Source organism: Balaenoptera ricei, chromosome 1, assembly GCF_028023285.1.
Source record: "Balaenoptera ricei isolate mBalRic1 chromosome 1, mBalRic1.hap2, whole genome shotgun sequence".
Lineage (NCBI taxonomy): Eukaryota > Metazoa > Chordata > Mammalia > Artiodactyla > Balaenopteridae > Balaenoptera > Balaenoptera ricei.
Genome location: NC_082639.1, coordinates 167855214 through 167868667, shown reverse-complemented (window position 1 = coordinate 167868667; position 13454 = coordinate 167855214). Strand labels below are relative to the sequence as shown.

Below are 13454 nucleotides of genomic sequence, written 5' to 3'. Positions count from 1 at the left end.
ATACAATGGAGGAAAGACAGTCTCTTCAAAATGTGGTGTTGGGAAAACTGGACAGCTACATGTAAAAGAATAAAATTAGAACACTCCCTAACACCATACACAAAAATAAACTCAAAATGGATTAGAGACCTAAATGTAAGACTGGACACTATAAAACTCTTAGAGGAAAACATAGGAAGACCACTCTTTGACATAAATCACAGCAAGATCCTTTTGATCCACCTCTGGTGGTCCAAATGGCACCTAATGAAACTTAAAAGCTTTGGCAAAGCAAAGGACACAATAAACAAGACGAAAAGACAACACTCAGAATGGGAGAAAATATTTGCAAGCGAATCAATGGACAAAGGATTAATCTCCAAAATATATAAACAGCTCATGCAGCTCAATATTAAAAAAACAAACAACCCAATCCAAAAATGGGTAGAAGACCTAAATAGACATTTCTCCAAAGAAGACATACAGATGGCCAAGGAGCACATGAAAGGCTGCTCAACATCACTAATTATTAGAGAAATGCAAATCAAAACTATAATGAAGTATCACCTCACACCGGTCAGAATGGCCATCATCAAAACATCTACAAACAATAAATGCTGGAGAGGGTGTGGAGAAAAGGGAACCCTTATGCATTTTGATGGGAATGTAAATTGATACAGCCACTATGGAGAACAGAATGGAGGTTCCTTAAAAAACTAAAAATAGAACTACCATATGACCCAGCAATCCCACTACTAGGCATATACCCAGAGGAAACCATAATTCAAAAAGACACATGCACCCCAATGTTCATTGAAGCACTATTTACAAATAGCCAGGTTATGGAAGCAACCTAAATGCCCATCGACAGACGAATGGATAAAGAAGATGTGGTACGTATATACAATGGAATATTACTCAGCCATAAAAAGGAACGAAATTGGGTCATTTGTGGAGATGTGGATGGATCTAGAGACTCTCATACAGAGTGAAGTAAGTCAGAAAGGGAAAGACAAATATCGTATATTAACGCAAGTATGTGGAACCTAGAAAAATGATAGAGATGAACCGGTTTGCAGGGCAGAAATTGAGACACAGATGTAGGGAAGAAATGTATGGACACCAAGGTGGGAAAGCGGTGGGGGGTTGGGGGTGGTGGTGTGATGAATTGGGAGATTGGGATTGACATGTATACACTGATGTGTATAAAATGGATGACTAATAAGAAGCTGCTGTATAAAAAAATAAATAAAATAAAAATAAAAAATAAAAAATTAATTAAAAAAAGGATCATACACCATGATCTGTGGTGTTTATCCCAGGAATGCAAGGATTCTTCAATATAAGCAAATCAATGTGATAAACCGTATTAACAAAATGAAGGAGGAAAACCATATGATCATCTCAATAGATGCAGAAAAAGCTTCTGACAAAATTCAACACCCATTTATGATAAAAACCCTCCAGAAAGTAGGCATAGAGGGAACTTACCTCAACATAATAAAGGCCATATATGACAAACCCACAGCCAACATTGTTCTCAATGGTGAAAAACTGAAACCATTTCCTCTAAGATCAGGAACGAGACAAGGTTGTCCACTCTCACCACCAGTATTCAACATAGTTTTGAAAGTTTTAACCACAGCAATCAGAGAAGAAAAAGAAATAAAAGGAATCCAAATTGCAAAAGAAGTAAAGCTGTCACTGTTTGCAGATGACATGATACTATACATAGAGAGTCCTACATATATATGCTACTAAAAACTACTAGGACTAATCAATGAATTTGGTAAAGTAGCAGGATACAAAATTAATGCACAGAAATCTCCTGCATTCCTATACACTAATGATGAAAAATCTGAAAGAGAAATTAAGGAAACACTCCCATTTACCATTGCCACAAAAAGATAAAAATCCCTAGGAATAAACCTACCTAAGGAGATAAAAGACCTGTATGCAGAAAACTATAAGATACTGATTAAAGAAATTAAAGATGATACAAACAGAGAGATATACCATGTTCTGGGACTGGAAGAATCAACATTGTGAAAATGACTATACCACCCAAAGCAATCTACAGATTCAATGTAATCCCTATCAAATTACCAGTGTCATTTTTCACAGAACTAGAACAAAAAACTGTACAATTTGTATGGAAACACAAAAGACCCCAAATAGTCAAAGTGATCTTGAGAAAGAAAAATGGAGGAGGAAGAATTAGGCTCCCAGACTTCAGACCAGACTACAAAGCTACAGTAATCAAGACAGTATGGTACTGGCACAAAAACAGAAATATAGATCAGTGGAACAGGATAGAAAGCCCAGAGATAAACCAACACACACATGGTCACCTTATTTTTGATAAAGGAGGCAAGAATATACAATGGAGAAAAGATGGCCTCTTCAATAAGTGGTGCTGGGAAAACTGGACAGCTACTTGGAAAAGAATGAAATTAGAACACTCCCTAACACCATACACAAAAATAAACTCAAAATGGATTAAAGAACTAAATGTTAGGCCAGACACTATAAAACTCTTAGAGGAAAACATAGGCAGGACACTGTATGACATAAATCACAGCAAGATCCTTTTTGACCCACGTCCTAGAGAAAGGGAGATAAAAACAAAAATAAACAAATGGGACGTAATAAAACTTAAAAGCTTTTGCACAGCAAAGGAAACCATAAACAAGATGAAAAGACAACCCTCAGAATGGGAGAAAATATTTGCAAATGAAGCAACGGATAAAGGATTAATCTCCAAAATTTACAAGCAGCTCATGCAGCTCAGCTCAATATCAAAGAAACAAACAACCCAATCCAAAAATGGGCAGAAGATCTAAATAGACACTTCTCCAAAGAAGATATACAGATTGCCAACAAACACATGAAAGGATGCTCAACATCACTAATCATTGGAGAAATGCAAATCAAAACTACAATGAGGTATCACCTTACACCAGTCAGAATGGCCATCATCAAAAAATCTACAAACAATAAATGCTGGAGAGGGTGTGGAGAAAGGGGAACCCTCTTGCACTGTTGGTGGGAATGTAAGTTGATACAGCCACTATGGAGAACAGTATGGAAGTTCCTTAAAAAACTAAAAATAGAAGTACCATATGACCCAGCAATCCCACTACTGGGCATAGACCCTGAGAAAACCATAATTCAAAAAGAGTCATGTACCACAATGTTCATTGCAGCTCTATTTACAATAGCCAAGACATGGAAGCAACAACCTAAGTGTTCATTGACAGATGAATGGATAAAGAAGATGTGGCACATATACACAAAGGAATATTACTCAGCCATAAGAAGGAACGAAATTGAGTTATTTGTAGTGAGGTGGATGGACCTAGAGACTGTCATACAGAGTGAAGTAAGTCAGAAAGAGAAAAACAAATACCGTATGTTAACACATATATATGGAATCCAAAGAAAAAAAAATGGTTCTGAAGAACCTAGGGGCAGGACAGGAATAAAGACGCAGACATAGAGAATGGACTTGAGGACATGGGGAGAGGGAAGGGTAAGCTGCGACAAAGTGAGAGAGTAGCACTGACATATATACACTACCAAATGTAAAATAGATGGCTAGTGGGAAGCAGCCGCATAGCACAGGGAGATCAGCTCAGTGCTTTGTGACCACCTAGAGGGGTGGGATAGGGAGGGTGGGAGGGAGGCGCAAGAGGGAGGAGATATGGGGATATATGTATATGTATAGCTGATTCACTTTGTTATAATGCAGAAACTAACACACCATTGTAAAGCAATTATACTCTAATAAAGGTGTTAAAAGTAAATAAATAAAAAGGAAAAAAGTTTTCTAAAATAAAAATATGAGTTTTATAATGTACCTAAGTTTCTAGGTTAGGTACTATCTCATGTTTTTGTAACTAGTTTTTATTTGCTTAAAGGGACAATTTAATAAGTATAAAATAGGAAAAGAAATGGTAAGAATATCAGGATACCATCCCACTTTTTAACCCCCAGTAAATCATTTAGATAGGTAGATTCTAAAACAGAACTCCTGATTCTCTTCCTCTCAAAACTGCTCCTCACCACCATACCCCATATCTAATCCATTAGCAAATCCTTTTAGTTCTTCCTTCAAAAATATATCTTCACCACATCCATCACTACTGAGTCCTTCATTATATCTCATCTGAATAATTGCAATAACTGGATTGGTTGCCTTTCTTTGGCCCCTACCTGCATTTTGCTAGTCTCCATAGAGCAGGCAGGAAACAAATCAAGTCACATCTTCTGTTCAAAATCCATTTCAAACTTCTACCACCATTTAAATTTCATTCCAGTTCCTTACCCTGGTCTATGAGGCCCTACGGGAACAAGCTCCAGCTTGCCTTCTCCACCTGAGCTTCCTACTGTTTTTCTCCTGTTCACCGTGCTCCAGATGTGCTGGCCCTCCTGCTGGTCTTCCCACTGCCTTCCCCTACACCCTGGTTAATAGAGCCTGCTCCTCCATCCTACCCACCACTTCAGTCTCTCTACACCCCTTCACCCTGATGAGATTTCTTCAGAGCCACTACCAATATATGAAACTGTACTGTTTGCTTTTATGTGAACTCATTTATTATGTGTCTCTCCCTCTGGAGAGTAAGTGTGACGAGAGCAGGTACTTGATCTGTGTTCACTGGTGCCTCCTTAGTTTCTACAATACAGTAGGTGCTCAAGAAATGTGCCAAAGAGCAAATGAATATATAGATGAGCAATTTATATAAAGACAGCACCTAGCCTATACTAATTTGAATAACATAGCTATTTCCCTTAAAATAATCAAATCTGTCCGTAAATGTAATTTATTTTTCTAAGTGAACTAGGTCAAAAAAAAAAAAAAAAGAAAAGAAAAGAAAAGAAAAAAGGGGGAGGCGGGGAGGAAGGCCTACTGTGTATAGGTGGCTGTGTTGGCTCTGTAGAGAATACAAGAAGGTATTCAACAAGATCCCTGCCCTTAAGGAGTCTGCAATTTAGTGTCCAATGCAATGCGCCCACGCATGTGTGTGTCCTATAATAACAAGGGAATATTACAGGTAGACAGGACTTTAGGAGGAATGGTGTTCAAGCCCCTCCCTCATTATGGACTTCCGTGATCAAGAAATAATGGCAGCAGCTAGCATTTATTGAGTACTGACCATGGCAGGCACTGTGTCTGGCACTCTATGTGCTAAAAAGTCACGAACTAGATCTTGAGGGTTGAGAAGAAATAATATGTGGAAAAGAGTTCATCACCTGTGACAGAAGGTAAAGATCAGAGGTGACAATATGTGAGATGTATCTGGAAGGCAGCAGGGAGGCCAGGCTGACCACAGTATAGGTTAAGAACAAAGGAACAGCAGGAGATGGTGTTGGAAAGGTAAAGTGGGCCAGATTACCAACTGTCCTGAATAACAAGCCACTTAGTACAGCCTTTATCCTGGAGCCAAATGGAGTCGTGGGAAGAGACTGACAAGCAAAAATTATTTTATAGCAGAGGTTTAAATTAACAGTCTGTGTGTTAGACCCAGACCCTCAGGTGTGTTTGGTTTCATCTACAGTATTTCAAAAAGCTATTCAGCCTTCTAGACAAGGCATGGGAACATTCTATTCTCCCTATCACCTACAACTAAGTCATTTCATCTACTACTATTGTCTGACTGGCCCCTTTGGGTATCAGTTTGAGACCCTAAGTTTATACAGTGCTAATGTAAGACCATTTGGAGAGGGAAACGAGGAATGGGGAAACTTATTAAGTAGATCTTGCAAAAGTCCAGGAAGAGGCAGTAAATATGTAAATTGAAAGAACGATTTAAATGGAAAAGAAAAGGAGCTGGGTGCAAGAGACATGACAAATAAGAGAAGCACTAATTAATTAGAGGGCAGGATGAAAAAGAAAGGCAAAGACGAGACCATCTGGCACAAAGAAAAGATAGGTAATCCCTGGATAATCCTTTGGGGTTCATTTAGACACTTACATAAGTCCTGGGTCAAACATTTTCCATGAACCCTCTTATGTTATTGCAAGACTGTATTTCCTCTTTTGTGAGGAAGCCGGACTCCCCCTGCTCCCCTTAAAAGAGCCATTCAAGAACACCATGATTGCTGTTTCTAAGACTCTCCTTTGTCCAAGATCCAAAGAACAGTTAACTATATGATTGCATAAAATCCTACTGCTTAGTCCCAGACTCCCATCTTAACTTGGTAAGGGAATCCCACAGTGGCTAGTCTTAATGTAACTTAACTTTCCTGATCTCGGCCAAGAGACAGAGATGAATATTGCACAGAAGTCACTTAGATTAGACAGCTTCTCTGAAGACAAAACCAAATTTTGGGCTCTCATCTTTCTCCCCGTCAGAAAGTTCTAGGTTATGTCCTCCCCTATTTTGTTTCTTGTGAGACAGGTAGACCTGAAGATATCTAAGTAAATGTTGCCAATAAAGACAGAGGGGCAGGGAACATACTTTGCCCTCTTTCAGATTAAAAGCTTTTTAAAAACCCAAGCAGTAGTAAAGTGGCTTCTTCTCCAGCTATCACATTAGGATATTACTTCTAAAAACAAAAATCACTTGAATCTGAAGCATTTAAAATAGTTTTCTGAACATATGACATCTCTGCAAACAGATCACACACACATATGTTAAATGAAGAAAAATGAGTGGTTTATTTCCATATGGCACATCATGTTGCTAAAATCTGCTCACAAAGGGATCTCTGAATTACATACTATGATTATTTTCAATGTGAATAGATTACCTTTTGTAAGATTTACCCAATACTTGACGCGTTACTTATTTAGAAAACAAAACAAATCCTTCACCCCCACACATGTAACAAACAGCCTACTGTACGCTGAGTGGACTTTTATTAGCAATATGAGGTTCGATCCTAATGCCAACTTGAACTTGTATAGCATATTTCCTCTCTAAGGTTTTGATGCTAGGAACAGCTAAAGAGTTTAAAGAGAAGATAATGCAACCCTCCCAGGTTCCAGAACACAGCAAGTCAATGATTTATTAGCATTACTAGGTTCCTGGGTAAAAGGGGTTTGGATTCTGACATTAAAATAATGTCAGCATATTATGGGTATTGGGATAAAATTTCATCTTTTTCTAAAAACTGGGATACTCAAATTCAGCAAACAGATAACACTTGCCATCAGACAACCGTTAGACTGAGGCTTCATACATATAGCATCCTTCTCTGAATTTTTAATCACTGCAACTGTAATATCATGGCACTCACACAGAAGTTACTCATATAAAAATTACTTAACGAAGGGATAAATAAGTGAATCTCTCTAACTTGCTGACACTCCACATGTGATAAACTTTTTTTCTTAAAAATCTATGAAATGGGGACTTCCCTGGTGGCACAGTGGTTAAGAATCCGCCTGCGAATGCAGGGGACACGGGTTCAAGCCCTGGTCTGGGAAGATCCCACATGCCGCGGAGCAACTAAGCCCGTGTGCCACAACTACTGAGCCTGCATGCTGCAACTACTGAAGCCCACGCTCCTAGAGACCGTGCTCCGCAACAAGAGAAGCCACCGCAATGAGGAGCCCGCGCACTGCAACTAGAGAAGCCTGTGCGCAGCAACAAAGACCCAACCCAGCCATAAACAAATAAATAAATAAAATATTAAAAAAACAAAAATCTATGAAATGAGCATAAATGTTTTTGATGCTTTTTTAAAACAGTAGAGGTTATACTTTAGATGACAGTATGTCACCTTTTTTACATAAGAAAGAACACCAATGCTTCAGATATTAAGCTATCGTTTTACTTAGCAAAATTACTCTGGTTTTGAAAAAGCTTCCCAAACCTAGAAAAGTTTCATTTATACATGTCTCTCTTTTTTTTTTTGGCCGTGCCATGCAGCATGTGGGATCTTAGTTCCCCGACTAGGGATCAAACCCATGGCCCCTGAAGTGGAAGCCCAGAGTTTTAACCACTGGACTGCCAGGGACGTCCCCCACATGTCTCTATATTAATGAATTAAATTAGTGTACATATTTTCAGTTCTCTATATGATTTTATATAAATACTTCATTTTATGTGATGAAACTAATTGTTTAAAAAAAACACAACAGACACTTCCACCGTGCTGGTAATGGTTATCAAGGCCAAGTTCTCCTGAAGCCAGAGTTGAGCAATGCAGAAGTGACAAGAAAATGAAAGCAGAGATACAAGAAAAAAGGGGAAAACTGGCAATGAGAGAACGTACTATTATATTCTACCATAAACACAGTGGTAGAAAGAGTGACAAGCAGTAAGGAAATCTGTAAGGGGCAGAGTCACTGACAGGAAGAAACAATAGATTTGGGAGAGAAGGACTCACAGGATAGCACAGTGATGTGGAGGAAAGCAGGCTCACAAGCCTCAGTGGTTCCTGAGGGCAGGAAAAATATTATTCGTGAACATTATTTAGTTATTAAGAGATTATGCTCTGTATCCTATAGTCACAAAAGTATGGACAAATGTGGCAGCAGAGTCCCCAAATGCCAAGAACTGCATCTGATTCCTCACTGTATCCTCAGCACCTGACACATGAAGATATCCCTAATACAATTTCATTGAAAGCACGAAATAAACAGTGTTTGGATTAACAAGAAGTTTGTACTTATAAGCAAACCCACTATTACCTGGACATTTTACTTAGCTCAAAACTTCATTCTTAGCGTACTAAGGAAGTAGTAAGCATAGTGATTTCCAGTTTTGAAATTTTAAAAACTTTTCCTGACACAGGCAGATTTTATTAAAGGTATATTTTTCAGAACAGAGAAGGAAGTATTCAGAAACAATCTGTTTAGCATTATCATAGGAAAGTAAACCAGTTTTGTTAGTCATATGTAGCTTTTGGGGTTTTTAAAACAGTATAACTTAACAGACCAATAGACTTTTAGGAAAGGGGACCTTCATGTATAAAAAGTAACTTCACAGGAAAGACAACTTTAAAATGTACATACATATAATTTCCACCTCTAGCTAGGTGTTATCTACAGGAAAAACCAACATTACGAGTTTGAGAAAGGACTATTCCATTTAGTTGTAGTACGATGTTAATTTAACAGTAATTCCCCACCATAAATGCCCTTTAAGGCAGGGAGACTCAACAGGAGTACTCTGGTCCTTCTTCACAGTTTATACTTAAAAAAGTAAAATTAGACCATACATAAGGTCAGCTTGATTCAACTTGAAAATAAGCAGTCAGATAATGGTAACTTTTTGGTATTACAGCTAGATTTGAATATGGTTGTGACTTCTGCTTTGATAATTCCCTGTACCAGAGGTCTGATGAAAATAAACAAGAGAAGGTCCAGTGTTATACTATTAGCTCTATTTAAATTTTTTTTTTACTATTCTTAAAAATTATGGTTTAAAAATATGTGTGTGTATATATATATATATATATATATATATATATATATATATATATAAAAACATAAAATTGTCATTTAAACCATTTTTAGGTGCACTATTCAGGGGCATTAATTACATTCATAATGTTGTATAACCACCACCAAAACTATTTCTAAAAGTTTCATCACCCCAAACAGAAACTCTGCACTCATTAAGCACTACTAAATAATTTTAAGAAAAAATTAAGAAGAAAAGTCAGTTTATGGAGGATTGATTATAAATGGCAATAAAAAGATCTAGTTAAAATAAACAAAAGAATGACTATTTTATCGAATTTTGTCAAGAAAAAAATTAAGAATAAAAATCATAGTTGATGGAGAGTTGACTATAAATAGCAATAAAGGAAGCTAGTCATGTAACAGTAATCACCTTAGAAAGCTTTCACAGGGTTCCGTTTTCATATGTATTCTGTTGTCTATTTTGTCTTTGTTACATTTCCATTTTCTACTTGATGGGTTTTTTTTTTTCCAGTGATAATGCAGAATTAGAAAACAATGGATATAAATTAAATTAAAAGCTTACTTGGAAAAAAATACAAGATGAAGAAGAAAAGTAGTTAGCATCCTAATTCTCAGAGAAGTAAACAGAATTAGAGAGTTAGATAGTAACTCCATAAGGCTGGTAACTGGTGGAGTCAGTATTTGAACTAAGGCTCTCCAGACTCTGCTCTTTCCACTATGTCAGGCTGCCTTCCTGAGGCGCTATAGTTTTGGTATGGCTTTTTTTTTCCCCCCTGAACTTTAAAAAATTGTATTATCAAACTAAGGAGGATGGTCATCTTGATATTCTCTCCTGCCCCCTTTTTTGGTTTTTGACTAGCTTAATTACTGTTTAGAGAAACTTTAAAACTTTGAATTCTTTGTAATATTTGACTTAGTCAAGTAGTAAGTATTAAGTTTGTTCAAACCTAGAGCTTATAAATCCATTCAGTATCTCCTACTCTTATTGTATTTTTAAATGTTTCCTTCATTCTGTTATACTGTTTGAAAGAATTTTAAAATACATTAATAAGAAGAAGAAACAGTGAGTATATATTTTATCTTCTAGATGCATGAGAAGAAAAATAAGATTTCCTTACAAGAATGTAACTAATCTTATCTTGTTAATAATTCCCAGGACTGCCAAATAAAAATCATAAGAATATGAAAAATGAGGTACATAATGCTTACTATACTGGAGGCATGCAATATAATTTTTGAGGTATAAACATCATGATAATACATAATGATTAAAAATTTATGTTAACTAAATTTCCCCCTCATGTTTGAGGCCAGGGAAAATTTACAAAAACAAGGCAATATTTAGCATATATGTGCTTTCAAATTTCATCTTTTTAATCGTATTTTATATTAAATCATATTTATATTAAATCTCAAATTTACCTCTGCAATCTCTATCCTTTTTGCAAGATCATCGAGAGAAAGACAGCTTTCATCAGAAGGCAGGTTCTCCTGTAGACTATAAGATTCTTCTTCAGGAGAAAGATCTTGAAGATCAGGGTCTTCCTCTTGGTTATCTTCATATGAAAGGGAATCTTCAGGATCTTTTAAGCATCCTTCTAAAAGGCTGTTCAAATAGTCTTCTGTTTCCTTACTGACTTGTTCGTGTTTATCTCCCTGTTCCTCTGGGGCCATATACACCTCTGGAAGCACTGTACTTAAATCAGATACTTGATTATTTTCGCAAAGTACACTCTCAGAGCCCTCTGAGTCAGTCTGCCCCTGTGGTGATTTTCCATCACTGTCTGTGAGATCAGGTTGCTGCAGCTCATTGAATTCATTGTTCTCAAGTTGGTCTGTGGGCAACGCCTCAGAAGCATCCTGAAGTAGCAACTGGAGTTCTTTTCTTTGCGTCTGTGAGTATTTACCCTCAGAAATCAACGCAGGAGGTATATGGTCAGAGCCTGGTAAAATCAGTGGCTCTATCACTGACTCGCTGGAAACCTTAGGATCCTTAGCAATGCCCTCTATTTCGGCCACATCTTGGCTGGCCTCTGACGGAGTCAGCTGCAAGCAGCTGTCATCCTCACAAGCATTCCCTGAAGAGTGTAGCCCAGACCTGCTCCCTGCCGACTCCAAGGGCAGGGCGGGGAGCTCCAGTGTGGCTTCAGCGCTGCAGGGCGGCTCCTCCGTGTGGCCCTTCCCTGCAGTTACCGGAAGGCTCAGGGGATCTGCCTGCCTGTCCATCTGATTACAGCAGGGACTGCTCTCTCGGGTCTCTTTTTTATGGTGGCTTTCTTTTCCTGATTCCATGCCAAGACAAGTTTCACTCTCTGAAAACGAAGGAAAACAAGTTGTTTTAGGATTCAAAACAGAACTTTGTACAGGAGGGAAGAGAAAGGACATGAATAATATGTGGGACACAATGATATTCTAAACCTCTGAAATGGAAATTCTGCCTGATGGATAATAGTGTCTTTAGGTAGAGGAAACATCCTAAACATTTAGTAAGTAATCCTTTAGATATAAAAATTAACAGAGATTATTCAAAAACATGTTAAAATATGAATATATAACTTAGTCTTCATTATAATTGAAAAAGTCATTTTTTCAAAGGTTTAGAAGATATTCTTCTGAGCTTTATTGGCTGTATATATTTAAACGAATATTTTAAAGTGTAGAAAAATTATTTTCAGTGTATTTAAGACATGGTATATTAAATAAATATTTTTACATGATGAACCATAGTAATACATAATTTAAAGTGTAAGAAAAACAATACTGGTTCTGATCTATTAAAACTAAACTAAGGAACATAAGTCTGTTCTGTTCAAATTTATTTAAGCATAATATCCTTAATAATAACATCCTTAATTAATGTGTTGGAAAATTACTTGTAACTTCTTAAAGGGAGGCAGTCAAAGGTAGTGGTATAAAGCGTAAGTCTTGGTACCAGGCAGAAATGGGTTTGGAATTTTAATATTTCTTTCAATTTCTATTTTAAATAAAACAATTTAAAATACTTTTCTTTCACTTTAAAACTAAACCATTAAAAACTTTCACAAAATATATATTGAATGCATAAACTAGTAGATAAGAGGGAAGCTTGCTCATGATTCAGTTTTTGGTCAATTAAGCATTCCTAACTACCACAGGAGTTTTAACTTTTTCTTGTGTCATATATTGTTTAATTTATACAAATCATGGGCCAAAGGTTAAAATCAAGGATGAAATATAGTGATGATTATATTCTACCTGGTTTTTCATTTATTGGTACTTTAATAATTACCAATTGGCAATGGCAGCACGTACCATACCAAAGAAAAGACAGAACTTAAATGCCATTTTCTGGTTTCAGAGAATCAGGGATGGAGGCTGGCCACCTCAACTCTGCACTGCTGAGCTTATCAGAGTTCGTATTACCTCCCCCAACGTCTTAACTTGAACATCAGATGAGGAGAGGACAAGGAAAAATAGGTCTCTTTTGGGGAGAGTACAGCATTCTTTGTCTTGTCCCACCCCAAGGAATCATTCAAAGTTTGGAAGACTGCAAAAAAAAACACATGGACATTTTAATTCCCATTAGGTTGTCTGCTTCACCACTGAGCTTGCTGGTCTGCCTCTCTGTTAAGATGCAGGACGTCAGAGCAAAGAGGGCCCCAGCCAGATGGAAAGGGGGCCAAGCTCTCCTCCACAAGTTCCCAGTACCCAAAGGTTAAGAAGACGGCCCTCAAAACACATCCATAGAATTCAGAGAGTAAATAGCATAAACACAGGGCGGAGAGGGCCCCACATCAGAGGAACGGGGTGTGCTGTCTCTAGCTGAGGGCCAGTTACCTAAAGGACCACAGATGTCTAGGAGAGCAACTTGGAAGTAAGCGCCTCCTCAGTCGGTCCTGCCGTAGCCACCACACATCCCCATAGCCTGGATTCCGTCCTATGCACTAATCTAGCTAGCTTCACCAGAGAGCAGACCATGCTCCCAGCCCCTGCAGAGCTGGTGGACAGAGAAGAGCTTTGAATAAAATGAGATTTAAGTGTTATGGTAAAGTTTGGAATTGAATAGGACTAAGTCATAAAGAATCAAAATAAGACTATTTATTTAATAGCTCTAAGT

General features: G+C 37.5%; 1 protein-coding gene across 2 annotated transcripts in view; it reads right to left on the bottom strand.

The window, feature by feature from the left end:
- Window positions 1-13454, bottom strand: part of CNST (consortin, connexin sorting protein) — a 129843-nt gene that overhangs the window by 18612 nt on the left and 97777 nt on the right. For both annotated transcript variants that reach the window (XM_059941142.1, XM_059941134.1), the window contains exon 9: window positions 10781-11670. In XM_059941142.1, coding sequence (XP_059797125.1) covers window positions 10781-11670 — 890 coding nt within the window. The remainder of the gene's footprint in view (window positions 1-10780; window positions 11671-13454) is intronic.